This window comes from Pteropus vampyrus, unplaced genomic scaffold (assembly GCF_000151845.1).
Source record: "Pteropus vampyrus isolate Shadow unplaced genomic scaffold, Pvam_2.0 Scaffold486, whole genome shotgun sequence".
In the NCBI taxonomy this organism is placed as follows: Eukaryota; Metazoa; Chordata; class Mammalia; order Chiroptera; family Pteropodidae; genus Pteropus; species Pteropus vampyrus.
The window spans coordinates 1,164,245-1,192,235 of NW_011889267.1; the positions used below are offsets into that span (position 1 = coordinate 1,164,245).

At 50.3% G+C, this 27,991-nt stretch overlaps 3 protein-coding genes across 5 annotated transcripts; 1 reads left to right on the top strand and 2 right to left on the bottom strand.

Moving 5' to 3' along the window:
* Window positions 1–7: 7 nt before the first annotated feature.
* On the bottom strand, window positions 8–8,212 carry CDK5RAP3 (CDK5 regulatory subunit associated protein 3). Of its 3 annotated transcripts, XM_023524687.1 has the most exons (13): window positions 8,016–8,147; window positions 7,741–7,786; window positions 7,093–7,231; window positions 5,717–5,848; window positions 5,337–5,437; window positions 4,946–4,994; window positions 4,066–4,244; window positions 3,728–3,864; window positions 3,366–3,510; window positions 2,861–2,971; window positions 2,368–2,446; window positions 1,667–1,755; window positions 8–277 (listed from the first exon to the last, which is right to left on the bottom strand). In XM_023524687.1, exons 4-13 carry the CDS (start codon window positions 5,757–5,759, stop codon window positions 29–31), a joined length of 1,182 nt encoding a protein of 393 aa, XP_023380455.1. In that variant the 5' UTR covers window positions 5,760–5,848; window positions 7,093–7,231; window positions 7,741–7,786; window positions 8,016–8,147; the 3' UTR covers window positions 8–28. The 3 variants fall into 3 exon arrangements, with proteins under 3 accessions (XP_023380455.1, XP_011381012.1, XP_023380454.1); XM_011382710.2 differs by lacking the exon at window positions 7,093–7,231 and having other exon boundaries at window positions 8,016–8,212; XM_023524686.1 differs by lacking the exon at window positions 7,093–7,231 and having other exon boundaries at window positions 8,010–8,149.
* Window positions 8,213–18,180: 9,968 nt separating this feature from the next.
* PRR15L (proline rich 15 like) lies at window positions 18,181–19,227 on the top strand. The gene has a single exon (XM_023524698.1). It carries the CDS (start codon window positions 18,213–18,215, stop codon window positions 18,513–18,515), a length of 303 nt encoding a protein of 100 aa, XP_023380466.1. The 5' UTR covers window positions 18,181–18,212; the 3' UTR covers window positions 18,516–19,227.
* Window positions 19,228–21,414: 2,187 nt separating this feature from the next.
* Window positions 21,415–27,989, bottom strand: PNPO (pyridoxamine 5'-phosphate oxidase). Its single transcript, XM_011382690.2, has 7 exons — window positions 27,736–27,989; window positions 26,681–26,805; window positions 25,409–25,508; window positions 24,505–24,558; window positions 24,125–24,253; window positions 23,731–23,801; window positions 21,415–23,514 (listed from the first exon to the last, which is right to left on the bottom strand). The coding sequence occupies exons 1-7, from the start codon at window positions 27,871–27,873 to the stop codon at window positions 23,346–23,348; spliced, it is 786 nt and encodes a 261-aa protein (XP_011380992.1). The 5' UTR covers window positions 27,874–27,989; the 3' UTR covers window positions 21,415–23,345.
* Window positions 27,990–27,991: the final 2 nt, after the last annotated feature.

The window sequence follows — 27,991 nt, forward strand, 5'->3', positions numbered from 1 at the left end:
GGGGCTGCTCAAGGTGGTGGAGCCCTGATTAGGCTCCCCGGAACAGCCCAACGTCAAGGGGAAAGCCAGACCTTGGTGAGGCCAGGATCATAAAGAGGTGCTGCATTCGAAGACTGGTGAGCCGGCCAATCAGAACCTGCAGCGCTGACGCCATAGAAACCATCTTTGCTTTGGTCTGGCCTTGCAAGATGGCTGGAGCCAGCTGGAACTGGCTCACAGACAGGATGTCTGCCTCTTCACTCATTTCCACTGCTCTCTGGGACAAGAAGATCTCGAGCTGAGGACCAAAGAGGATTTGGTTCAAACCAAAAAGAGAACTCAGAAACTAACCCTCAGACTGATCAGAATGAATGAAATGTGGGCCTTAGACTCTCAGTGGGGAGGGGTTCTTTTCTCCGAACACTTTTATTGCTAGAAACTCACCACCTATAACATCAGAGTTTGGGGCAGCCTCTGCTGTCACTCTTTGGTACCCCATTTCTATTTCAGGCCCTACCTAGCCCTGAACCCCTCTGCTTCCTCCTAACCTATGGATCAGGTAACTAAGAATGCAGATTCAAAGGGTTCTTCCTGCCACAGTGAAGGTATTTTCTCTCCATGGGAGGAGAGGAACTCTAAGCATAGGAATCCATATTCGAGGAGCCCCAGACTAAGAAACAGCTATGAAGAATCCGAGAACCAGACACATATCTTGTCACTCTTATTCGACCCCAGAACTTGATCTCTTTTGTTCTATTCTCTCCTAGAGATAAGAAAGATCTCTCTGGGCAGAGAGAGGATGGAACTGGTGAGGACAAGAACTTTTATGAAGCCCTCCCCAACCAGCAGGCCACTGGGAAGGCAACAGACTCAGAGATTAGCAAGGACAGGTCCCCAGCTTCCCAGTCCCACCATGAAGGTCCAAAAACACTGGTTCCTTATTCTGGGCTGCTCGACACCTTAGCCACAGGGATGGTAAGGAAATACAAATGAGAGTAAATGGCTCCAAACCTGCTGAAAAACCTCTCGCAGCTTCTCAGTTTACTTAGAGTAAAAGCCAAAGTTCAGATGCTTCACCTCTCTGATCTCCTTTACCTCCCCCAGCTCCCTGCTCTGCCACACTGACCTCCTTGTTCATCAAATGAGCAGGGCACACTCTCATCTCAGGGCCTTTGCAGTTGCTCCCTCCGCCTGGAAAGCTCTTCTCCCAGACTTCGGCATGGCTCTCTGCACCCCTGCAGGCCTTGACTTACTGGTCACCTTCGCAAGGAGGCCTTCCCTGGCCACCCGATATAAAGCCCTGCAGCCCTTCCCAACAATCCCCATCTCCCTCTCTGGCTTCTTCCTCCGTGGCACTTATGTTAACACCCAACATACTGCATATTTTACTTGATTCATCTTGTTTCTTGTCTGCCTTCCCCACTAGAACATAAGCTCCAGGAAGTCAAGGACTTTGTCTTGTTCCCTGCTCAATCTCTGGCACCTCAGGCAGTGCCAGGGCTTAAGAGGCGCACAACAAGTATTTGTTGGATGAATGGTACCCATCCAAATATGTGAGGCCCTGCTCCAGAACGAGGAAAGCGTTCAGTGCCCTTTACACAAATAGAAAGAGTGAGGTCAGCTGTCTGAAGTGATGCTGCCTGTGTTGATACCAGGCCTCCCGCCTTCTCCCAGAGGATGAAGGTACCTCCATGAGCTCATCGATAAACTGATTCCGGGTCTCAGGGTATTCAAGAAGTGTCAGGGCATCTGAGCCCCTAGCAACGCCCTCTGGAGCTGCCAGGAAGAGAGACAGAGAGGTGGTGAAGGAGCTGAGGACAGGAGGAGATCTCCAAGTCTGAGAAGCCCCGATGGTTAATATGTACACCAATTCACTGTACTAAAATCACTTCCTGTCCCAACCGAAGGGGGAAGAGTTTCTCTTTCCCATGTCTCCACCCTGATCAGGCACCACAGCCAGCCCCGCGCCTGTGAAGAGGACCATAGAGCTGAGTTCTAAGGAGCGGTAAGGCCAGCCCTCCAATCTGGTGGGCGGTGGGAGTGAAGTTTCATCCTGCACTGCCCTCTCGTGGTTTAGCTCACCGCTACAGCCTCTCGGCTGGAGAAAAAAGGCGGTCAGGTCCGACTACGGAGCCTATCAGCCCTCCAGGAACCACCCCTACCAGAATGGGCGACCCATGTTCAGTCACCAAAATGTTGAGAGTTTCTAGACTTAATTTTAGGAACTCTCTCTTTTCCCCTGCACTCACAGCTTTACCAAGATTTTGAAGAAACTGTTAAATGTGCAAGAAGCTCAAACTCAGCAGTGTATTTTTTGTTTCTAGAGATAAGGGTGCCTTTGAGTACCGACTTCTGCCAGGGACGCAGGGGATGGACGGGTGCACTTACTCTGGGTTCCAGCTTCCAGCACTGTGATCTGCAAAGCAGCAGCATCGTCTCCCCAGTCTATCCCATCACCCCCAGCTTCCTGGGGGGAGAGCAAAGAACCCCGGCAGTGTTGGCAGATTTACTCCAGCAAAAGGAGCCGGAAAAAAAACAAACCCTCAATAAGTTCAATGACTGTACATTTTAACCGTTTGAAGGACAAGCAGCTCTGATGTAGGTGGCAGAGATGGCAGTGTGGGGCCATGTATGTTGCCACCTTCACCCTGCTTTGTGGAATTACCACCTGCCTACACCTCCACACCGTGCCCCAAACACCAAGAGGAAAGAGATCAAGACGCTGACATGTCACTTTGGAGACTCTGCCTCTCCCTCAGACTGCAACTGGTCTGAGAGCTACGAACTTCGAGTGATGCCTTTAAAGGCACGGACAACGCTTTTATCGCTGACGCAGCCATCACAAAGAATCCTCAGAGATGGACTGAGAGGGCATCCTAACCTTCGAGTCCGATTCCAGGGAGATGCCCCAGTCAATTCCAGCAGCCTGGGCAGAGATGCCAGAGTCAGTCCCTTCGGAAGCCACCTCCGCCCCAAAGTCGCCCCAGTCAATCTAGAAGGGGAAAAAAAAATGTTAGCTCAGAGAAGGTGGGTGAAAAAAAGGGACCTGCCTCCCCAAGGCCTCAGCTACTTCTGCAGGGAGTGCTAGCACACTGATTAAATGCAATGGCCTTAAAGCTCCCCGAAGGAGAGCCCACCTTTGGAGAGCTTGTGGGACTGCAGGGTTCCTAGTTCAAAGCCAACCAACTTGTTGAGTCTTTTCAGCACTCGTCCATACTCTGATCTCCAGAAGGCCAGAAGAATAAAGGCGTAGGGCCTTCTGGGCCCTTCCACCTCTAGTCTCTCTCACACAAGTCCCCCTTCCTCCTCTGAGACTCTGAATTCAGGTTGCGGCAGGCTGGGCTGCGTGTGTTGGAGGGAAACAGCTCTCCCTCGGCTTGTCTTACCGCATCCTCTTCTGCCTGCTCAGGAGGCTCTTCGAGGTGCGGCCGCTCCACCACGGAGGGCTCCGTCCCCGTCCTCCACTCGTACACCGTGGAGTTGCCCCGCGTCTGCACGAATCGCAGCATCGGCAACACCTGCTCGTTGGGGCTGCAACAGAGCACATAACTGACCTTCCTCCTGCCCACTCACGAAGCCCACGCTGGGCTTCGGCCTGGGCCATCAAGTCAGGTGGACAAGGCTCCCAGGGGTTCAAGTGTGTAAAATAAAACTCAAATGGCATGTGGGAAAAGTGAAGAAGTGAGAACAGGCAGGGAAAATAGGCAAACTGTTCCCCCTGCTAGAGAGACACTGAAGTCCTCTTTACCTTTCACACACAAACCCCACACAGGCCTGGTACAGGTCAATGGCTTCCCCCAGGGACTGAGCCCCAACCCCGATCTCCGCCAGCTGACTCGGCAGCTCCTTCACCAGGGCCAGCAGTTCTCTTCGGACACTGTCTCCCTAGAGAGAATCGAAGAGGCGGACTCAGACAGAGTGTCGGGAAGCAGAATACAACAGATTAAAGAAAACACACGAAGACCTGAGACAGGAGAGAAAGTGGCCCAAAAAGGGCACAACCTGGCTGAGAAGGAAGCCCTTTCCAGATGCAAAGGTGTGAGGCCCCAGGTGCCCCCCCACCTCACCGAGATCCGTCCCGCTCACCGTGATGCCATACTGTTTGCACGAGTGGTAGAACTGCTCCCTCATCTCGGCGGCCCCCGCCTGGCCCTCCTCCTCCTTGCGGCTATATTCTTGCTGCAGCTGCTGGCACTTGGCGATCTGCTTCTTCAGCAAGGGGATCTCATAGTTGACATTCCGAACCAGGAGGCTAGAGAGTTCCACTGAAGAGGGCCCAGGAAATTCACCTCAGACACCTACACCGTAAGGCAAGCAGGCCCCAGGCCAGGCACACATATACCCTAGAGGGTGGCGAAGAGCATGGGGGTGGCCTCCCAGCTCCTTCCCTTTCTAGTTGTGGAAACTAAGACAGCCATTTAACCCTTCTAACCCAATCCTCACGTGTAACACAGGGACAATAATATTTACTGTGAGGATTAAAAAAGAGACTCCATGTAAAATACCAAGTACAATTGTTTCTATTTAATAGGTGCTTGATACATAGTAGCTATTATTGTTATTATTTGCACTATTAGAAAAAACACCCGAACTATAATCAGCCCTTTAGTTACCCTCTCAGGGACCCAATATAGCCCCAAGGATGCTCCATGCCTCTTCTGCCTAGTAGAGAATGGGGTTGCGGAGAAGGGTGAGAACCCTGCAGTCCACCTTACCAAGAGGTCAGTGGTGGAGGACCCACAAACACCAGCTGCGTCAGGCCCAGCAAATGCCTGCTACCTGCCTGGTCCTTCTCCTCTTCCCAACACTCTTTGTGGAATTTATTTTCCTACCTTACAAACATCTACAGCCCAACCTCTTTCCCCCACACGGACTGTGCCTCCTGCCTCCTAGAAGCCTAGTGTCTCACAACTCCAGGAGTGGGCTTCCCCATAGACGCCAGGACACCCAGGCTGGGCCACTCTACCTAGGTAGGTGTTGTCCTTCTCATACAGGGCTACAATCTCCTGCCAGTCCTGGGGAAGAACAGAGACAGAAAGTGAGCGAGAACAGCACTCAGCAGCCACACGCCCGCTCAATCCCCAAACGGGGGAAGCTCTCGTATCACACCAAACACAAACTCCTCGTCCTCCTTTGTGAGGCTGGCTGGACCACCCGCTTTACTGTAAGAGCATGGTGCCAACGAGCAATTCCCAAAGCAGCAGGTCTGAAATGTACATCCGGGGCAGGAGCTACTTTTGGCATAAACTATAAGGACAGAGAAAAAGTGCAGAAAGCATCCCACGTAGGCATCTCCACCTGATCCTCAGAGAGACCAGAGAGGCTCTGGTCCCATTACCGCCCTCACCCACACTTGCCTTCATTCGCTGTGAAGAGTACCGGCCAAAGATATTTTTCGTGGAAGCTTCAGTGCCTTTGAGAAGGTCCACGATTTTCAGGCAGTGGAAGTAGTGAATGTCTGGAAAGCAAGTAAGACTTTAAGAATTCCAGTATCTTCCCACCTACTCTGGCCAATGCACATGGCTGACCCATGTATGTGTCAGGAATTTTAGCATGGGTCAGCCATGTGCATTTAGCTCTGCCCGTCATCAGTTTGTGTTGGAAGAAACCAGCATCTATGCCCAAACAGAAATCTTTCTCTAGGGATCTGCCCTGAGACTAAACAACAGGAGAGCAGCTTAGCTGCTATATACTGCTTCAGGAAGGAGGTCCCAGTAAGGTAGCCCAAAGCACTCACAAGATCCAGAGAGCAGTTGGGCGATCTCTTCGTTTTCTGGCATGTCCTGGATGGCAGCATTGATCTTCTCTCGAATCGTCAACACCAGACTCTGCCATTTCAGATTACAGTGCCTTCTGTCCACCAGCCAATCTGCGAGAAACACCCAGATCACAGCGTTCCCATTCATATGGCCAAAATTCCATCACTAATTCAAGTAAAAAACACTAAAATATTGGCTGAAAGTTGTATTCATATTGGTTAAGGTGTGAAGGTCAAGGGGAGATAGGAGTAAAGACAGGCCCAAAGGGGTGCTTAGGGCTAAAGAGACTCTGGCAGCCTGCTTCATAGAGCAATTGCCTTGACACGGGTATAAAAAATAACTTTAAATTGATCTTGACATCAAAGTGCTACTTTTGACCACTCTAAATTCTCCATAATATTTTGGCTTCTATGGGTAATTATATCTTTCTTACTGACAAAGGATGCTGTTCAACTTCCACTTCCTCAGGGCTGGGATTAATCATGACAATGGAAAATACAGATGGTTATGCCAAATACTGGATGAATGAACAACTGCAAAGCCTTTAATACCTATAGCGCCTTAAGGACTAGATAGCACTGGTCTATTCCACCCAGTGAAATACCAGCCTGCACATGTGACTGACCACGTGACTGACCTCCTGGAGTTTGGGCCCAGATTTGTGTTTTTAGAGGAGGATGTGAGTAGCTGATAGCCATGCATGCTTTCTCAGTAGGCGAGAGCTAAGAGCTAGGTTTTGTGGTCAGATGGTCCTGGCTTCTAATTATTAACTCTCTTGGGCAAGTCTCTCAAGCTCTCTAAGCCTCGGTTTCCCATATGTAAATGGGAATAAGATACCGAGTACAAGGGGGAATGCAGATAAAACACTGAGCATCGTGCCTGGCACATGGCAAGGATCAATAAATCTTAGCGATCTTCATTTTTACAATGTCAAGTGCTTAAAACAGCACCTGCTATAGAGCAAACCCTCAATGAATGGTTGTTGTTTTATTGGTCCCTCTCATGACCAACGACATATACCAAAACTGCACATGCGCTAAAGAACTGAAACAAATCTGAAATGAATCTAAAGAAGCTCCACCACACAGGACTGATTAAATGGCCCACAGTGGTGAATTCAGAACATTTCCTGGTTAATAAACCTGCCAACTGGTCAAACACTGGGGTCCCACACTAGTTATCATTATACTCCCTCTGCTGTATTCCTTTAAATTTTTCAGGAAGCAAAATTCTGCGGATGTCATGGAACTAGAAGCAAAGGAACGAGGTAGTGAGATAGGCGTCATCTTGACAAAACTAGCATCAAATCAATTAATCCAATGAGCATGTAAAAACCCAGGAGCTGTGCACTTGCCCTGGAGGAGTCAGAATGAAGAGGCCCTTCCCTGGCCCTGAACTGGGAAGGAGGTATGTAGATCAGATACAGACAGCAGGGAGGGGTCCCGGCCACTAACAGGTCTTTATTTCTAACTGGGTCTATGTCCCTCTTACACCTGGAGTCAAGGAGAGATGGAAGCTTTTAAAACGAAAGGAGCTGAAACTTATTGGATTTCATTAACCAATGTCAACATAAAAACAAATAAATAAATTTTTAAAAAAATAAATAAAACGAAAGGAAGGAGAGTTTTTCCCAGCATAATAAAAAAGGCACAGACATTGGAGCCTGACAGACAGACTTAAGTTCTAATTTCAGATCTGTCACTCAGTACATGACCGTCTTTACAGGAAGCTATTACCCTCTCTGTGCCTGAATATGATTTGACAGCACATGTTACAAATGTTAAAGTAGAAAACGCTGGTCAAGTACAGACTCTGTGTATGGTTCCGTCCAGCTCCTCTTACAAGGCAGCTCCGCCACAAATGGAGACATTGAACATGGCGACTGGTCAGTGCCTCAACAGGGGCCTTGGGGGCATCAAGGCTCCCAGCTGTTGGCAGCAGGGTGCGGCAAAGGGCCGGGCCTCCTCAAAACAAGCGGCTGCGCAGGGGCGCCCCCGCCTACCGAGCAGCTTGCTGGTCTGGATGTCGATGGGCACGTGCTGATGGTCCTAGCGGGAAACACAACAGAAATCGGGGTGTGAACGCAGGGAAGGGGCGTGCCACTCGCGCGCTCATTTCACGGGCACAACTGCCACACTGCGAGGCAAAAACGACGAGCTGGGGAAGACTGCGCCCGCCCAAGAGAGAGGCCGAGGAAGCAGGTTAGGGAAGGACGGGCTGAACCCAGTCCAGGGACCCCAGGCTAGCCCCCCATTTCCCCAGCTCCCGTACCCCCACCTGCATCTTTCCTCCACTTCCGCTTCCGGCCGACGACCCAGGCCCTCCCCGCCCACTAGAAATCCAGCGCTGGCTTGGCAGAGTCTCAGTTTAGCGACAAACCGGCCTCCTCCAGCCACGTCGCCGCTTTCTTCAGAGCCAATTGGGGCGCGCGCTCCACCCCTGGCCGCAAGCCCCACCACCCCGGGGCTCCGAATGGCTGAGCCCGGGAGGGGCGGGAGAACAGAAGACAGCCAATGGGAGATGCGAGGCGGGCTCAGGGACGGAGAGGGGCGGGGCGCCAGGAGAGGGCTGCAGCGGCGGCGCGATCGCGGCAGGCGGCGCCCGAGAGCCGATCCCAGCCGTGCTGGCCCTCTGCGCACGGATATACACGTCTGCTGGCCGGGTCCTAGCGCCGAGTTGTGTAGCCTGGAGGCCGTTAGAAATGCCTTTCCGGCCTTCCCTCCCTTTAAGTCTCTCGTAGTTTGTAGATTTCTTGTGTCACTTGTCACACTTTGCCCTCCCATTCACTTTATCTAATAGACTTGTAGTAAGCACCTGCTGCGTGTTAGGTGATTAGGGCAGGGAAGGAGAGAGAGGAAAGTCAAGGGAGGCATCGCAAAGATAACACGGAAATTGAGTCTTAAAGGAAGAGCTGCGAAAGAGGGGTAATGTGTGGAGGGGGTGTCCTCAAGGCGGGTGGATGAGACCGTACAGACAAAAGCTTTGGAGGCCACAAACAGCAAGAGGGGTACAGAGAACAACAGGCAGGCAGGGCCAGCAACATAATTAGTGGGGTTCAGTGCAAAATGAAAATGTGGGGCCCCTTGTTAAAAAATGTGGGGCCCCTTGTTAAAAAATGTGAAGAATTTCCAGTGGGCACTGCATAGGTCTCATGCTCATGAGATTGGCCCTACAGGCAGGCTCGCTACTGTGCACTAAAAGGTGTGAGGCAGGGAGTAGCCAGAGAAGAGATTGTGAAGGTGGAAGGGTCCTATCATAGGGAGCCTCTTTAAAGAACTTGTACTTCACCCCAGCCAAGAGGAACCACTGGAGGGTTTTAAGGGTTTGAAGCAGGGAGGGACCTGTACAGATTGCCTTCAAGGAGGATGGATTCATGAGAGATAAGACTGGAGACAGGAGACTGTCAGGCGGTTATTGTGCAGAGGTTAGGGCCTGACCTAACCTCTGGGACTCGGCAATCAAATGGCTGTGTTGGGGTGGGGGTGGGGAGAATGACAGCAAGGACAATACCTAGAGGGTTGAATAGAAGAGCCATCACCTGAGACAGGGGTGCAGGATGCTGAACAGGTGTTGGGGAGGAGGGGATTTTGGATTTGAATTTGTGGGATTAGTGGTGCAGGGGGGCCCCCATGTAGAAAGTGTGTAGGAGGCACTGGGGTCTATAACTGTAGTAGCTGAAGCTAAGAGAGGGCATGAGACAGGGCAAGAAGCGGGTAGAGTGAGGAGAGGGGGTGGGCTGAGGACAGATCCCCAGGGTTTCACAGGGCTGGGTGTGCCATTTTGTGCTCCTCCCATAAGAAGCTCTGCCTGTTTTTTTCTAAATGAACCCCCACCTCCTCCTCGGCACAGCACTTTGGACTCAGTAAATTTTTTATTGAATTGTGTAGTATGATACAGTAGTGAGAAGACCTAGATTTCTGCCTAGTGAGATCTTAGATCATTTCAATAACCTCTCTGTCAGCCACAATTTCCTTAACATGGAGATAGCACTATTCTATCTCAGTGTATTTCTGTTTATATGCTAAAAAAATAAACATACTAGATGTATATAACTCTTTACAGTTTACAACATGCTTTAATATAGTTTCTCATGCTTTGTCAGCTCTGTGTGTACGTGTGTGTGTGAAACGTTAATCATTATAAAATGGGTTGAATGACTTCCTTAAGATGGCTCATAGGGCGGAACTAAGGGCTTCTTCAAGGCTCTCTCATGAGAATTTGGCTCTCATTTCAGGTCCTGACTCAGACTGTAGGAATTGCTGGGGCTCCCCGATGATTAAACAAACACTTTCTGGGCTCCAACTGTATTCCTGGCTCCCTGGGGTATCCTGGGAAGCATGGCCCTGCCTTATCCTCAAGGTGCATCTCTCCTCCTTGAATCAGCAGGCAGGACAGAGCAGGGCAGGGTGAGTCTGGAAGGCCCAGTCCAGGTGAGTTGGTGGAGGCAGAGACCACTGGCACCCAACCCCACCTGTAGTACCCTGAGTGACTCATGGAACAAAAGGATGTTTAAGGACAGTTCTGAGAGGCTGCTGGCCTCAGGGTGGCTGCCCTAGAGAGCATAGGAGTGTGGGCTTGGGCAGTATTCTGTTTGTCTTTTTTCAGGGTCATAGATAACTTCAGGGCCTATGGGCAGATGAGCACATAAGTGGTCTGGCATCCAGGGCAGACCAATAAGAGAAGATGTGGCGTGTGCACGAGGTCCTTGGGGCTCCCAGCATCTGTAAAGTAGCGGGGAGAGGATGTGGGATGCTTCTATGAATCTCTCACTTCTCTGATGATTTAGCAGAGGACACCGTCTGGGGGAGAGGAGCACATGTAGAGAGGTAGGGAGGACATAGCAGGCTTGTGCCAACTTGGGACGGGAGAGCACATAGCCCCAGGGTACTGTGTATGCAGGCTGCTTTGCCGTCCTTTGTTGTTGTCAGCTTGCTTATTAAGTGATAACCATTTGCCTCAGGCCAGTGTAGATCTAAATGTTATACAAACAAGCCTTATCTAATTTGATCCTTCCAACAACCTTATAATGTGGGTACTATTATTAGCCAGATTTTAAAGGCAGAGAAGCCAAAGTTTAGATCATTAAGTAGCTTGTCCAAGGTCATACAGCTAGGAGTTAGTGGGGCTGGGATTCAACCCCAGGCCTGTCTGGCTCCGTAGCCTGCACTCTTGTTCTCTAGGGTATGGCTTCTCCCACAGCCCTGCCTGACCCTCCTGCAGCTCAGCCACCACAGCCCCAGGTCTCTTCTTCCCTCCCCTTCAGCCAGACTCCCACTTTCTCCCCAGTTGTTCCTCAAGATACTTAGAACTCCCCACCCTATAGTCCTTGCCTTATTCCAAAGTTCTTTCTTACCACACCCATCCTGGGCAAGAACACCCATTGCTTATCTTCCTGCAATATCTATAAAAAGCAAGTTTACCCCTCATAATCAAATAATCCATTTTTTTTAATTTGCCATATGCTTATTACTTTATGGTCTGTATCTTCTGTGTGTTTGCTCACAGTCACATTGACTGTAGTGTGCGCGTGCGCGTGCGCGCGCGCGCGCGTGTGTGTGTGTGTGTGTGTGTGTGTGTGTGGTATATCTGCCTGCTGGGCTGAAGGCCCTGGAAACTCGGCAGCTTCAGTTGGGCCTCCTGCTGTTTGCAGGAGTAATCTGTGTTGGGGTTTTTTTTGGTTTTGTTTTGTTTTTTCAGTCTATCTCCTCAACTAGTCTGTGAGCACTTTGTGGGCGGGAAGGGCAGGCTTGTTCACCTCTAACCCCAGTACTTTTATCTTTATGACACCTGACATTGAGTGTCAGGTGCTTAATGGATCTTATAAAGAAAGGGAGTAAGAGAAGGTGTGGCGTGTACATGAAGGCAGTTAGTGATGAGCGGGGACCAGGATCCCTTGGCCTGGGTGGAGGGGTTTGTGCTTCTCCAGCAGTTTTTCTTATCCCTCTCTCTACATACAGCTCAGGACTTGGAGTCAACTCCGCTGAATCGCTTAGAACCGGAGGGAGGAAAACAGGCTGAAGACATCAGGGCTGCTGGCTTCACAAATCAAGCACCGGCCAGTGAAGGCCCATGAGGGGTCAGCCAGCTGGGTCGTGCTCTGGGGCCACTGACTGCACCCTAAACCCTGGATAGCCATGCCTTCACCATCTCTTCACCTTTGTTAGTCTTCTGGGGGGGAATCTCCTCTCTGGGTAGCCTCATGAATTGGATCCAAAGTGTCATCTCCTAAGGATGCCACTTCATTTTATTATTTCATCATCCCCATCATGGCAGGTGGAGGGAATCTGCTTTTCTAAGGGAAGGAAAACTAAGTCCACTACCAAACCACCTATCTATCAGTCTCTTTCCCATGCACTTCATGGGTAGTTTGCCAAGCACCATTTGCCAAGGAACTTGGGTCCTTAACAAGAAGACATAGCCCCAACCCTCAAAGAAATTTATAGTATGATGTGTGAAGGGCTAAATCCCATGAAAGAATGCCCAGAGTCTAGCACCGTGCTCATGTTCAGCAGGTACTTAAAAAAATCCACATGAACCAAATAAGAGGTGTGCTCAGAGTGCTAAGGAAACAGAAAGGAGAGTATCCAACTCAACTTGGGGGTAAAGGCATGGGATGAGGACGGAAATCCATCAGAGCGGGCTCCTGGGTGGAGTAACACTTGAGCTGAATCTTGTAGAAGGGGAATGAATTGTGGCAGAAGGAAGAGGAGAGAAGCAGAAATGATGGATGTCATTCTAGGAAGAGGCAATAACGTGGATAAAGGACAAGGTAAAAGACAGCATGGCTCCTCCAGAAGAAGAAATTTATTATGCGAGCACAGGATATATTTAGGCAGAGTGGAAAGAAATTAAGTTGAAGAGATATTGGCTAGGGGAGATGATGAAGAACTCTCAGGTCCATGACAAAGGGTTGAAATTTAATCCTGTAGACAGGAGTCCCAACCAGTGGGCAGCAGATCCCTGGAAAGCTATAGAATTGTGCAAAGGGTCCAGGAATCCATAAATGAATTTGTAGTATTTTAGTGCATACTAGAAGGACAACAATCAGATAGGGAGGTGGAGAAGTTTTTCTACTGTGAAAAAAGGATTCTTTCAGAGAACAGGAAAACCAAATGGCCAATATATGTATGAAAAGATGTTCAACTTTACTAGAAACAAGGTGTGTAGTAAGCCAGGGCTATTGTAACAAATTACCACAAAATGGGTGCCTCAAACCATCAAAAACAGATTCTTTCACAGTTCTGGAGTCCAGAAGTCTGAAATGTAGGTGTCAGCAAGGTTGGTTGATTCCTTCCAATGACTCTGGGGACAGTTGCGCCATACCTCTCGCCCAGCTTCTGGTGGCGGCAGGCAAGCCTTAGTGTTCCTCAGCTTTGAGCTCTATCACCCCAGTCTCTGCTTCTGTCATGATATGGCCCATCTCCCTGCATGCCTCTCTTCTAATAAAGACACTAGTCTTTAAATTTAGGGCCCACCCTGATCTAGTATGACCTCATCTTAACTAATTACATCTGCAATGACCCTGTTTACCAAATAAGGCCACATTTTGGGGTTCTAGGTGGACATAAATTGGGGGTGGGGCACTATTCAATCCAGTACACTAAGGAAATGTAAATATAAAAGGTGAAAAAATTACCCCTTCACTTCTGTCCTACTAGCAAAAATTAAAATGTCTGTTCATAGGTTGTGTTCTCCAGAGATAGGTGAGCTTTTGGGGGCAAGATGTTTATTAGGGATCAATGTCTGTGAGAGGAGCCAGGCAGAAGTAGGATTGGGCAGATGGAGAAATCTAACAATAATGCAGGCCTGACAAAACTTCAGTCAATTTGGTGGGGAGTGAATATTGCCCCTCAGAGTGTCCTTCATGGGGCTGAATGGCTGGACTTCATATTCCCAGATGTGGGCTGCCCCTGAAGGTCATGCCATCAGGTGAGAAGGTCTCTACACACTCTACCTCCTTGCCTTCCCCTCTCTTCCTGCCCCACCAGGAACTCTTCCTCCCTCCTCCTCGGATAATTCGCCCCAGGTTTTGCTTGCTTTATAATACTCAGTAAGGCCTATCAAAGGAAGGCTGGACGGTTGGGGGAAGTTACCTTGGGGGTGGGGAGACCATCACAGTTCTCTTTGAGAGTCTGATAAGAGTATGATTCTGTAGGCGAAAAAAAAAAAAAATGCCCCACTGCCCCCACACATAGGATATATTTTGCATATAATTTCAAGGATCCTGAAGCCCACCTTTAAGCCAGGGAGGAGGGGATGAGGAGTTTTGAGGTTGTGGTGGGTCTGGAGAGCCTGGCCCAAGGAGGGACCAGGACTCTCATCCCACTCTGACTCAGGGAGATCTTGAGGATGGACCCTTCAGGTCAGGAGGAAACCACAGCCCACTATCCAGCGCCTGCCTGAGGAGCACTGAACTTGGGGCGGAGCGGACAGCCTGGGAACCGGTCTGCCAACCAGTTTAACCAGGGACTGGTTTCGACTCTGGAGTTCAAAGGAGCTGGGTGCACCCTGTCCCTCTCAGCCAACGGGAGCAGTGGCCCTTAACCCCTTCCTGGTCATGCCTGGAGCAACGTCCAGGCGTGGTCTGTGCTGGAGAGGGGTCTGAGCCTCTTTGGGGCATGAAACGGGGCGGGACGACCTTGACTACAGCTGGAGGTGCAACCAGGCACCCGAGTAAGGAAACTGAGGAGAGAGGCTCCCCTGTTCCCCCTACCCACAACTCCCCTTGGGATTTCCTCCTCCTGGATAGGCGGTCTCTGGAGGACCCTGGCCTCTGGGTGGGTGCAGGGGCACTGGGTTGGATTTCTGGGGTGATGAATATTCATCAGCCCTAGCCGGCCTCTGCTTCTGTTTACTTAGCCGGGAGGGGCTGGGTTTCAGGTTCACCTTGACTCCTGGAGGCTCAGCGAGCAGGTACCCGCTCCCGCACCTGTTTCTCTTGCACCTGCTGCACAGCTGCTCCTACCCAGCTCACCTGGCCCCAGCCTCGACTGACTCGGCACCCTGGCGGCATCCCCAGCTCCCCCAGCTTTCCTCCCAAGCAGCGTCTACCCTCAGCTCCTTCTCTAGAGAAGGTCTCAGCCTCCAGCCCGCAGCAGTCCGGATTGCAGGTACAGGCAGAGGGTGGGTGGGCGAGAAAACCAAGGCATAGTCAGGCACCCCATTCCGTCTCCACGGCTGACAAGTCGGGTGGGGAGGGGGAACGCAGGCATGCCGGCTCCCATCTCTCCCCAGGTGAGCAGGCAGAATTCGGGCTCATCCCATAGGCTTCTTGGAGACCATCCAGGCCTCCAGCAGAGCTCCTTCTGGGAAAGTTTCACTCCGGAGCCATTCTCTATTAACTCTTGCTGAACTGGAACCTATCACCTCCTACCCCCAACCCCAGCCTCAAGGATGTTTCTGGCTGTCTGGTGGGAACCTCTCCCCGTCCCTATCCAGGGTATCCCCGTCTTATCCAGAGTGGAGAAGTGACACAGGGGTCTGGCAGAGGGCTAGGGGCGGGGGGGAAGGGGTGTCAGGTCACGGGGTGTAGGGGGGGAGCTCTGGGTTTTGTCTTACAATATAGAAACTGACTTGCTCCCTCAGCCCCTCTCCATCCCTTCACCTTGCCCCAGTCAATGGTTAACTTGGCCCAGTTCAGAATGGTCTCTACCCAGTCTGGGCAAGGCCCTTAGAGCAGCTAAGGAACTCAGCTAGGGCCGAGGGGTCTGTCCTGTAGGCCATGGTGCTGGCTACCATAGGCAGGGGGTGGTGGGCTGTCCTGTGAGCCACCTACTCCCATGGGCTCCCAAGCTATGCAAACAGCAGAGGTGTAGCTAGCCTCTTTGGGGCAGATTTCTATCATCCTAATGGATTGTAAGACTCCAGGGTAAGGGCTCAGCCCTTGGCTTGGCCAGCTCACTGCCCTGCATAAGTAGACTACAGGAACCTCCGTGTGTCACCAAATGCTAGGTCTGCTTGAAATCTCAGTTACACAGCCCCCAGTCCCTTCTTGCTTTCTGTGATTAGACATAGGCACATGGCTGTAGGTATCTTGCTCTTTGCTATTTTGGATAGATGGGAAGTTTATGTATAAGAATCTTATAACTGGGTTATTCTGTAAGCCAAAGACGTAATTTAGCTGTTCTGGAAATTTAGACTTCCATAAGTCATGCTTATGTAAAGGGGCCAACAACCCGCTTACTGGTGCTTGCATGTCCTCCTAGACAGAAGGACAGCAAGGCCTGGCATAAAAACATCCTAGAGAGACCAGAATTCAAGGTCAGGGAACAGTAGCACCAATGCCTTAGTGCCTGGTAGAGGCCCCAGGTCAGGGGCTAAGGGCTGTTCTTGGCTCTCTCTATGGTTTTCTGACAAATTCCTTATGATCTGTCCCACCCTATGTGAGCCAACTTAAAATACCCATTATAGTGAGTATATTTGAATGTCACAAGCAGAAGCCACTTCCTCTCATGGAACTAGGAGGTCTGGTGATCCTCCATGCCCCAAGTTCCTTGGCAGCCCCGCATGGGTGGTGGTAGGGCAGTGGGCCTTGCCCTGGACCTGGTGGCAACTGGGGCACACACAGACCAAGCAAGCACCTTGGCCCTCCTTCCCTGTCCTCCCCACAACTCCTTCCAGAAACCCATTCTGGAACACCGAGTTCTGTGCAAGGCTGTGCTGAGCCCAGGTGGGGCAAGCTGCCAAAGCAAACCTCTCAGGCTCTCCCCTTGGTGCAGTCACCTCTCCAGGGTGCCCTGAAAGTATTTATCTGGCCACTCTCACCCTGTCCTTCACTTTCTAAGTGGGAGCTGCACAAGGTCTCCCCTGGGCTTCTCCTGCTACTTGAACTCAGCTAGAGGGACAGAGCTGGCAATATGGGATCTCCTTCCTGGACAAAGGGGTGGGAAGGAATCCATTAGGTGTGTGTTCTGGGGAAGTGGGTGGGTTTATGGAGGGACAGGGTACAATGAGAGCTAGGTGGGCAATGGTTGGAGGCCCTCAACTCATTCCAAGCCTAGGCTGGCATCCTGCCTTCATTTTTCCTGAATTTAATATGCTCCTCCTCTAAAAAAACAAACCATACTCATTATGGAAAATATGAAAAATAGAGGGGAGAAAGCATCTTGTATTCCTTCTACATAAAGAAAACCACTATTCATCATTTGCCATATTTCTTTCTGGTCTTTTAGAAAAGGTAATTAAGACCATCAGTTTTTAAAAGGAGGTGATATACTTGCCTGTGCTGGGCTAGCTGACCATCTAGCTTTCCGATGTATTGTGGCCACTGCCCCTCCTCCCCAGGACATTTCATGGCCATACCCAGGAGTCCTGAGACCAGACCACCAACCTGTCCAGGCACAAAGATGCCTTGGTTTCTCATATTCTGCCTGTCTGCTCTTCTATTGATCTTAATTCCTCTGGTCTACTGTCTCCTTCCATCTTACACACCCTACCTGTCGGCAAAGTCCATGTAACTTCATCTCCCAAAACTTCTACTAGCTCAGACAGCACTTTTGTGGAAGTTAGCAAGTAGTGAGGTCACATCCAGAGCACAATGCTTGTCAGTGGAGAAGCCTGGTTCAGCCCCTACAACCCACTTCTGTTGGGTATCCCTATAGAGGATCCAGCCTGTGATAACCATATCTCACATGTACCTCCTGGCCCCACCAAACCGCCTTCCAAATTTTCAGCTCTCCTTCAAATTCCTGTCTTTTGGAAGCTGGGTAGGGAAAGGGGACCATCTCACAATAACTATTACCATTATCATAAGTCATACTTTGGTAATGTCTACCTCTGTGGGCAGGCATTAATGTCAGAGCTAAATGTTAGGGCTGGAAGGGACGGATGAGGACACTGAGGTCCAGAGAAGTAACTTGTCAGAAGTCACGAGGCCGGAACAGTCCCCAGGACTTCCTGCTCCCAGCCTGAGGTTCTCCCTTAGAGAAAGCCCAGCAGCCCCTTCAGTCCTGATGGTCACCACCGGAAGTCCAGATTACTCCAAACATCTCTATCCCATTTAATTCTATAATGAATTCCAAGAAAAATGTACAGGGTGTTTCTGTCCGTCTGATACCAGTTGACCATCTGCTCAAACAGTGTCAAGAGCCTGGATGCTATGCGACCTGGGCAAACTGTTTACCTTCCTGTAGCCCTTGGGGACCTAGAATCTCAAAGCTGCATGGCAATTGGTGTGTGGTTTTGCCCCCACTGTCACCTCTGCCTGGCTCAGATGACTTCCCTTTCGATGTGTACTTGGCCATCACTTCCCCAGACCCTCTATCTTCTCATACTCTCCAAATGCATTGCATCACTTACCTGAATCCTGAGTTCACTCTGCCCTAACTTCAATTCTCAGGACTGGGCTATTACAACAGCCCATAAATAAGAGTCTAGAGAGGGCTGCTCCAAGGTACTCCCTTTCCTCCCCACTAACCCCTTTTTTCTCCCCACCCGGCTCCTGCAGAAAGCCCCGCCTTTGGCTCAGGGAGCGCCATGACTGAAGTTGGTTGGTGGAAGCTGACCTTCCTCCGGAAAAAGAAATCCACCCCCAAGGTGCTGTATGAGATCCCTGACACCTATGCCCAAACAGAGGGCAGCTCAGAGTCCCCGCGGCCTGAGGGCGGGGTCCCCGACAGTGACTTTAACACCCGCCTGGAGAAGATTGTGGACAAGAGCACAAAGGGCAAGCACGTCAAGGTCTCCAATTCCGGCCGCTTCAAGGAAAAGAAAAAAGTCCGAGCCACGCTGGCAGAGAACCCCAACCTCTTTGATGACAGGGAGGACAAAGGACAGTGAAGGGGGCCTAGAAGGATGCTAGCACTTCCCCACTCCCTGCCATCAGCCAGATCTGAGACAGGAGCTTGCCACACTGGCCCCCTCGACCACAGCCGAAGCCATGGGGACAGCTGATACCTGCTGGCAGGAAATGTCCATTTTAGATTTGTATTGATGTGTCCCAGCTTTCTGGAAGGCCTGGGAGATCCCAGGGTTCTCCCACCCTCCCCACCACATACAAAGGCACTCTTAGTTCAAGGATAAAGTCTCACCCAGGAAGAACAGCCCTCCATGCAGCAGTGGCAGGGCCAGCAGGGAGGTGGACATGGCAAGAAATGGAGAGAGGAAGACCTACTTCACCTCCTCCCAGGGCACAGGGTCAAGGGTGAGTCTGAATTGCTGCTCCCTCTACTTTTTCTACCTGTGACTGTTTCTTGGACTAATTCTGAGAGCATTTTCCAGAAGCCATGTGACAGGGGACTGGTTTCCCGGAGTGGGAGGGGGACTGAACTTGATTTCACCTCTTAACACAACTGGGAAACTTCCTAGAACTTTTTCTCCAGGGGGTTGAGGAACCTGTTATTCCCTGGGGATGCTGCAGAAGGCTAGGTTAGGGACCCCACGGGTCCAAATTAGGGGAGGGGGTGAGGAAGCTCTAGTAGGAGCTAAAGCAGCCAGTTCTCTTTTCTCCTTCCCTACTCATATTTAAGATGGATCAGCCCCGGAGATGAGTCCTGGAGCCTTGAATTTTGTTTAAAAAAATAATTGTAGGTTTCTTTCTTTGTAATAAACGATGCTGTAAAAGCAGAGAACCTATTTATACTCTCGTCTTACATTTATTGAGATGACTGTTTTTCATGCCTTTATGTCCCTTCATGTAACTAAAGTGGAACTCAGTGCTCAAACCCTTTCTTTCAAGCTTCAGGAAGGGTCTCCAGGTATCATAGTAGTAACTGGGACACTAATTTTACCACCAAGCCACCCTTAGCATCTGGGGATGGAGAGAGTGAAGGAAGGAGCTAGTGATACCTCAGTGGTCAGTTGCTCTGACCAACAGAGAGGCCACCAGAGGCTCTAAGAGTATGGATCAGGATTCACATCCTGGTTCCACCTCGAAATAGCTGGATGATATGGGCAACATTAAAAAAAAAATCCTCCTCTGAACCTCAGTTTTGTCTTCTCTAAAAGGGGCTGTAATGATACCTGTTTCACAGGGAGTGCTCAATATTAAGTGGCCCATAAGTAGTCCTGTAGCAGGTGCTCAGCGAACATTGGTTTCCTTCCCTCTCTCCTTTATTAAGGAACTCCACATAGCCTAGACTTCTGTTTAAGGAAGAGGAGAGAGTGTGCTCCCTATGCCCTTAGGTCCAGATCTTTCTCAAGCCCCAGGAGCTGGGAACTGGAAAAAGTTGGCTAAATCTCTGGAGCTTATGTTGGGAACAAAGAGACTAAGGTGGTGACTGAACAATGTGGTCTGACAGCTTCCAGGTCAGCTCTTGGAGGCTGCTGGGCCACCCCACCCCACCCTAGGGAGCGCTGCTTGGGAAATTTATTACCAGAACAAACAGACTGTACAAGGGGGCCTTTGTTAGGTGGCCTCGCCCAGGCCAGGGGAGCTCTGAGGATGAGTGAGGGAGACAGGAGCTGGAGAGAGGAAGATAGCTTCTTTTTCCCTTATCCGCACCCCCCGCCCCATCACATGGAACTTTCTAGGGTTCCACCAATTATTACTCAGTCCACAAAGCCTCCCATGGAGTAGCAGAGTTTTCCCATACTCCAGCCCTACCCATTGTTAATAGCTGACATTTATAGAGGATTTGCAACGGGCCAGGCCCTGTAGCAAGTACTCCCTCACTTAATCCTCTCATTCCCCAAGACAGGGGCTATCATTATCCCCATTTTCCAGGTGAGTTCCCTGAGGCTTAGAGTTAAGTCACTCTCCTGAGGTGGCAGAGTTGGGATTGAAGCCAGAGCTGGCCTGCGTACGTGACCACTACACCACACAGCCCCTTTCACTCTTGATTTTCATCTGCTTGGGGGATGGGAAACTGAGGTTCAGGACAAAGAAAGGAACAGTTGCTTTCTGCTGAAGGGGAGGTGGGGTGAGAGGGGGCAAGGCCTGGATCGTGGGATCCTGGGAGGTGAGCACCATTTGAGGGGGCTGCAGACTCCGGGACCAATGGGGGAAAGCCTACCAGCTTTGTGGCTGAGTGTACCCTGAGACTCCAGACTGTAGAGACCTCCCACTTCAGCCCATTTTGAGCTTCCTTTTGGCTAAGGTGAAGAATGACGCTGAGCCCTGGGCCAGGGACACTACCCGTAGCCTAATGCTATCCTAATGCATGACCTAATACTGGCACCGCATTGCCACCATTATTCCTCTTAGGCGAGAGGGTCTGCGGGCCTCTCTGCCCCATGCATGCAATCCTAATCCACAGACCCAAAGTAATGTCTACAGGAATCATCCAGGAAAACTCCATGGATACCCCTAAGCTGGGTATTGGTGTATGGGGGTGAGGAAGAGATGGGGTGGGTACCAAAGGCCAAGGGAGATCTGGCTGCCCAGGGAGTCAGAGCCCAGTCAGCTGCACGTTTTCATGTGGCCAGAGGAGGAGGAACCGAGAGTGCAAATATGTGCAGGAGCTGGGAGAGGCTACGGGTTATCGACCACAGTTTCACTGGGACACGACCCAATGGGGGGAAGGGGGAGGCATGAATGGCTTAGAACTGGCCTGTGCCTCCCGGAAGGAGCCAGCCCTGGGTGACGGGCTCCCCCTGCTGGATGCCAACCTCCCAAGAGAGGAGAAGCGCGGTGGGAGGAGAGTTGCTTAAAATCCCCAACTCCCCTTCTTGGTCCCGCAGAGGTGGGGGCGGGGGTGGAGCAGGGAGAGACCAAGCCAGATTTAACATAAACATCACGCACATTTGATGAGTTTTTATTACAGACTTGGCAGAATGATTGTCGGACAAAGAATAGGAAGGGAACAGCTGAGACCAAGCTCAAAGCTGGAGGATACACAGCTCCTTGTAACACAAACAGGACAAAGGAGGGAAAGGCACCCCAGCACTCTTTCCTGTAGGTGGCCTCAGGGTTAGCTTCATGCCTTCCTGCACTCAGGCATAAGCGGGGGATCAACACCAAGAGGGCGGGCCTTGGGGAAGCCACAAAGTCAATAACAGACGCTGAAGCACCCGACCAACATGCAGTTTAGAGTGGCAAGTTCAATGTCAACATGCACAAATAATAGTCAGTTCTCTGATCCTGGCTTAGCCACAGCAAACATTTACTTGGTCTGGCTCCTCTCCACAGTCTGCAGGCCACCCATCCAGGCTGTCTCTGGTCATCAGACTTGTGTTGAAGAAAAGCAAATACAGTTCAATATGAGCCTCAGCTAAGATTTACTGAAGAATCCAATCTTGAGGGTGGGAGGCCTTTGGTTTAGAGGTTGAGGCCAGTGCGTCCAGTCACCTGGGGAGTCCTGTTGAAAGCAGGATAAGATTCGGTGGGTCTGGGGTGGGCTCCCAGGTGATTCTGACACTTCCAGCCTGAGGACCACACTGGGAGTAGCAAGGATCTAGACTAGAAGTTCTCAACCTTGGCTCCACAGAGTTCCCTGGGGAGTTTTAAAATTTCCCAAATCCCAGGCTACACTCAGACTGATCAAATCATCTCTAACAGTGAGATCCAGGCATTAGGATTTTTAAAGATCCCCAGGTAATTCCAGCAAGAATGAAAATGAGTGATGTTGGAGTCATCATCAGTAGCGGTAGGGAGTAGGGGAAGGGGATGTGTGAGCAGTCACAGTCATAATCTTAATAATTTAATTTTATACCTGGAAAGTAAAATAAATACTGCTTATAAACAAATATGGAAAGTAAAGCCTGATTAAAATCTTCCTGGCCCATAGGTACCAGCACATGAATCCCTTCTACAAAACTCCTGACTGGGATTGAATACTTCTAGTAAGAGAATGCGCACTACCTAACAGGTAGCCCACTCTATCTTAGGCAGCCTTGATTGCTTGAAATCTCTCCCCATATTGAGGTTAAATCTATTTCTGTGTAATCTCCACTCATGTGTCCTTTGGAGCTACACAGAATAAATTTAATCTCTTTTTTCACATTGCTGTGCTTCAGATAATGAAAGGTAGCTATCAGCAGGGTAAGTGCTACAAAAATATCTATTAATAAATGAATTAGTTAAGGTTCTTTTATTTGTAAGCAACAGAATTTGATTCTGCTATTTTAGAGACAGTAGGTGTTTGAGGCAGGAGGAGGCATTGCACAGCGTTGCTGTAGGAAGGAGGGGTCCAGGGCTGCTCAGGGAGTTGCAAGAGCAGTAGCCACAGGCTGTTGCTTCTTGGCTGCCATTAATGAATGACTTAGCTACAATGACTCCCTTGCTCTGGGGCTCTTCATTTCAAATCATTGACAAGAAAAACTGATTGGCTATATTGGCTCAGGTACTTGTGCTGGGACCAATCAGCTTTGGCCAGTATGACTCAGTAGCCTCGTCAGACAGGACTGCTAGGGACCCACACTGTCACTAGAAAAGGGAATCACGCCAGCTGCTACCCCTAGAGGGAGCTATTCCAATACATTATTGTCAAAATCAAGAACATAATTATGGGATTATTTTCCATTTGTGATGCCCCATGCCACCAGTACACGTCACTAGACAGCTAATTGAGAGCCAACTGAGTAGAGAGAACTTGGAGGATGAACCCTGAAGAGCCCTGAATATAAGGGGTGGGGAGGAATATGGGTTGAGTTTAGAAGGGCCCAGCTCCTGATTCCACACCCTCTCCCAGCACCCAGCCCCAACTCCAGCAGGCACTGGCGGATTGGGAGTCAGGGTGCAAGTCTCTCAAAAAGCCAATCTCCCTCCCCGCGGTGGGTCATGGGCCCCAAAGGAGAGTCTCCAGTTGGGAGGCCCCGCCGAAAGACGATCCGGTCGTGCAGGCGGTTGGTTTGGCCTTGCCAGAACTCCATCACCTGTGGGTACAGGATGTAGCCACCCCTACAAAAAGAAGCAGAGGTTTCAGTGCTCTGTGCATTTTTACAGCTGTCACCCCCACCCCCACTGTCACCCCAAGGACGCCCGAAGAAATTTGCTGGGATCTATCTAATGAGGGTTCACAGGGAGGAGTAGATCATAATTCCATAGACAGGGTGACTTCAAGTAAACACCAGGGTCCTGATGTCCCTTTCTAGAGGATTACCAGGTGTCACTCACCAGTATTTTGGCTTCGGCACCTCTTGTTCCTGGTAAAGCTTCTCCAGTTCCTCATTTTTCTTTCTCAGATACTGTCCAGGGGAAGGAGATGGAGGAAGGGCCAGACCTGGTCAATAATTCATTTAATAACCACTTGCTGAGCATGTGCTCTGTGCCAGGTGCTGGGGACACAGGTGAGAAAGGCAGGCTGACCTCTGTCCTCCAAGAGCACAGTCCAACTAGAGGGTCAGACAGACACAAGAGGCCCATATCCCTGTTCTCCATCCCATTCTCCCAGGGAGACCATTCTTGTAACTTTGTTGGAGTGAGAGGGCCCTGGCATCCCCTGGAGAGAGCCTCTGGGGATAAGCCCAGGCCCTCATCACCTGGAGGACTCAAAGGGAGCCCCACTCACCTCCCGGTTGGGGATCACAGAACTCTGGTGACTGACCACAGCCCCAATCTGGCTGCTCTTGGGGCGGGAGTGGAAGTAGCACGTGGCCTCCTCCTCCGGCAGCTTCTTCACAGGGCCCTCCACACGGACCTGCTCAGAGATGGCCCTGGCTACATGGCATTCAATGTCACTGACCCTCCGTACCAGCACAGGCCCCATTACTCTCCATCTTCTCCTTATCCACTGCCCTACCACTGTCGGCTGCTACTACACCAGCTAACTGAGAGCTATTTGAGAGGGGGGATGTTTGCCCAACCCGGGGACCTCCACTGGGCTCATCTATAAACTCAGGCCCCTCCCAATCCAGGCCACTCCAAGCTGTTCTGGGAATGCCCACTCACCTGACGGTTTAGGGGCTCCCAGTAGAAGACAAGGGAAGCAAAGGGATTAGAGTCCTGGAAATGAAAGAGAATCCAAAGACAGCCATCAGGACAGCAGGGAGGATGCCTGGGTAAGGCAGGAAGTCTGCGGCGTGCAGGCCCACAGGAAATGCATTCAGTATAACATCTCATTTAAATCCTCAAAGGTAGGCAGGCCTACTTTTACAGGTGTGAAGACAGGCACTGAGAGGTTTAGTAACATGCCCAAGTTCACACAGCAAGTGGCAGAGCTGTGTTGGAAACCTAAGCCATTTGGACTCTGAAGTGAACGAGGCTTGCCATTTCTCAAACCCATGGATTTGCAAGTCCCCAGAAATGCATGTTTGGCTAGCGTGGACCCAGGGTTACTCATTTGGAGATATGAAATGAATGCATATGAAGTGCCAACTCTGGGCTTGACACTGGGAGAGGTCCCAGGGGTATAACAGAGATAAAACAGATGCAGCCTCTGCCCGCACAAAGCTTACCATTTAGCAGAGGACACAAACATTAATTATATAATCACATAAATAAATGCAGTTAGAAATTTAAAAAATGGCAGACAGGAAAGTTGCAAGTTATAATGGCAGCGAAGAGCACAAGTGGCTGATTCAGTGTAGGAGCTGAGGAAGGCATTCCTGAGGAGTAACACTGGGGCTGAGACCAAAGGGACAGGAGTTACTCAGGTAAACAAATGACAGATGGGGGTAGCTGGAGAGAGCAGTCATTCACAGCAAAGAGAATGGCAAGTGCAAAGGACCACAGGCAGAGCAGAGCCTGAGCACGGATGGAAAATGGGTGGGGTGGGGGGGTGGTATGCAAAGGTGACTGAAGAAGCAAGGGTTGGACTCTGCAGCCCTGGGAAAAATTTACTGTGAACCCTCACCAGCTCTTTTCCCTTTCGACTGTCAAAGTTAGTGAAGAAGCGGAAGCCATCCTTGCCAAAGCCCTTCAGCAGCACCATGCGGGCAGAGGGCTTCCCATCTCTGCAACAAAGATCAGAGTGCCGTGGTCAGAGCCCGTTTCAATGTCTTTGCTGCTGTCCCTCCCCACAGGATGAGCACTGCTACAGCTGTGTCCCCTTATTCTGCACTGGCACTCAAGCCACCCATTCTCACTTGCCCCTGGGGATTTGTCCCAGAGGTACAACATAACTCTGATGCCTGGGGCCCTGTTCGGGACTGAAAATTCTATGTTGAAGCTCTAACCTCCAATGTATTTGGAGACAGAGCCTTTAGGGAAGTAAGTGAGGTTAAATAAGGCATAAGGATGGGACTCTAATCCAAAAGGACTGGTGTCCTTATAAGAAGAGGAAAAGACATCAATGAGCTCTCGCTCACTCTCTCCCTGCACAAACAAAAGAAAGCCTACGTGAGGACCCAGCAAAAAGGCAGCCATCTGCAAGCCATGAAGAGAAGCCTCATAATCAACTCTGCCAGCACCCTGATCTTGGACTTCTAGCTTCAGAACTGTGATAAAATTTGGTTGTTTAAGCCACACAGTCAGCGGTATTTTGTTATGGCAGCCCTAACAAAGTAACAAGGCTCTAAGGACAGCAACCAATAATAATGCAAACAGCCAGTGCTTAGGGATCACAGAACATGTAGTTATATCAGAGCCTCTGCTCAGGGCTCTTGGGGATGGATACCTAGGGCACAGCACAAGAGCCTGCCTTCAAGACCTTACATTTTCGTGAGGGTGGACAAGAAGAGTCAGATAAGAGGCTAATACAAGAGATGTCTCAAGGATATATGATTGATTATCAAATGAATGATGCAGACAAGCACCATGCTAGGTTTCAAGAGAGGGAGAGAGCTTAGTGGAAAGGTCCCAGGAGATATAGCTCTTCAAGAGCAGCTGGAAACAGGGGAGATGGGGAAGTAAGAAAGGCAAGGGTGTGTGTGGGGGCGGGGTGCATCAAGGACAGAGATGAATGAGGCACTGAATTTCATCACTGAAATGGAATTGAATGAAGTCTGATCTTTGGTTTATAAGTAAGGACACTGAGGCCTAGAGAAGACAAGTAACTTGCCTGAGGCCATACAGCATGTTAATAACAGAGCTAGAACCATAAAGTTGTCATTCATCAAGCTGAGAGCTTCTTAAGTTTCCTTCTTCATCTGTACCCACCCACAGAAGGGCCCACAGCTATGCCCACCTGGTGGAGGTAGCCAGACACATGGCGTTGGCTTCTCCTATGTCAGGACACTGAACAGCCTCTTCGAACCAGGTAGCAAATTGCTTCATGGGATCCAGGGAGGTCAGCTGAGCCTCCTCAAACGCCTGGGAAAGTAGAGTTTTATTTTATTTTATAAACACATAGAGTGCTGACGGTGTACTGTTCTAGGCATTTTTCAAATACTCATTTAGTCCTCATAACAACAACCTTGTAACAAAAAACAGTACTCAAGAAATAAGTTCTGTTAGCCCCATATTACAAGTGAGGACAGGCATAAAATGGTGACATAACTTGATGGGTCCTAGAGCTAGTGATGGATGAATCAGGGTTTCATGTCATGGATGTCAAACTTACCAATTGGGGAGCCTTAAAAAAAGATATTCTGGGCTCTAACCTTGTGAATTCTCATTCAGTAGGTCTAAGGTTTAATGAAAAACCATGTTTAACAATAATTTCCGGAAATGCTGACATGTAGCCAGAGGCTCTGGGCCCCAATTCCAAAACAGTTCTCTTGATTCCTCTCCTGAGGCGGGAAAAGAAAAAGAACTTCTCCAAGTAGTAAGTAAGAGGAGAGACTGAAGGTAGGAAGGAACTAGGAGCATTTTTCCGCTTCACCGTGAGTTAGTCCCCTTCTCCCATGTTTTACTTATTTATCAAACATTTATACGCTGATTATCATTGTTCTAAGCCTTTTAAAAATATTTGAGTCCAACACAACCCTGTGAGGTAGATACTATCACTTCACAGGTAAGAAACTGAGTCTCAGAGAGGTTAAGTAAACTGCCTAAGGTGATGCACCCCGTGACCGGCAGGATTCCAGCTCAGGCAGGCTCCAGAGTCCATGCCCTTACCCACTACCACAGGCTTCATCTCGGTTTCCCCAGAACCTCTCCCCAGCTAGCTGTCTTTGAACACTCTTTTTTTCTCGCGGAGATGACTCCCAAGCTCCCTCGCCAACTCTCCCTCCCCTCCGCAGATGACTCGGGGCCGCCTGTTTCCCCGCCGCTGAGGGTGACCCTGCCGGGCGACGGCACCTCTCGGTCCCCGCGGTAACTCTTGCGCATCGGTCCCAGGTCCATGACTGCACCGCGGCCGCACAGGTAACGAAGGTAGAGGGGCCACTCGGCCGGCCGCCCAAACGTCACGGTGACGCCCCGCAGACCGCACGTCATCGGACCGCCAGCCACGTGACCCGGCGTCGGGCGACACCGGGTTCCTTTGGATTCGGAACCAGTTTCTCAACCCGGGATTCTACCCGGGGGAAGGAATAATTTGTAAGTCGCCAAGCTC

Bases quoted from the DNA above. Each gene is read 5' to 3' on its own strand.
- CDK5RAP3 (XM_023524686.1), bottom strand. The intron at 5,438-5,716 runs GTGAGTGCTTTG...CTTGCTTTCCAG, and splicing joins CCAACTGCTCTCTGGATCTT to ACATTCACTACTTCCACTGC. The intron at 278-1,666 runs GTACCTTCATCC...TTTGGTCCTCAG, and splicing joins TTATCGATGAGCTCATGGAG to CTCGAGATCTTCTTGTCCCA.
- PRR15L (XM_023524698.1), top strand. From the start codon at position 18,213: ATGACTGAAGTTGGTTGGTGGAAGCTGACCTTCCTCCGGAAAAAGAAA.
- PNPO (XM_011382690.2), bottom strand. From the start codon at position 27,873: ATGACGTGCGGTCTGCGGGGCGTCACCGTGACGTTTGGGCGGCCGGCC. The intron at 24,559-25,408 runs GTGAGGGTTCAC...TTTCATTTCCAG, and splicing joins GTCGAAAGGGAAAAGAGCTG to GACTCTAATCCCTTTGCTTC. The intron at 23,515-23,730 runs GTGAGTGACACC...TTCTTTTTGTAG, and splicing joins GTGCCGAAGCCAAAATACTG to GGGTGGCTACATCCTGTACC.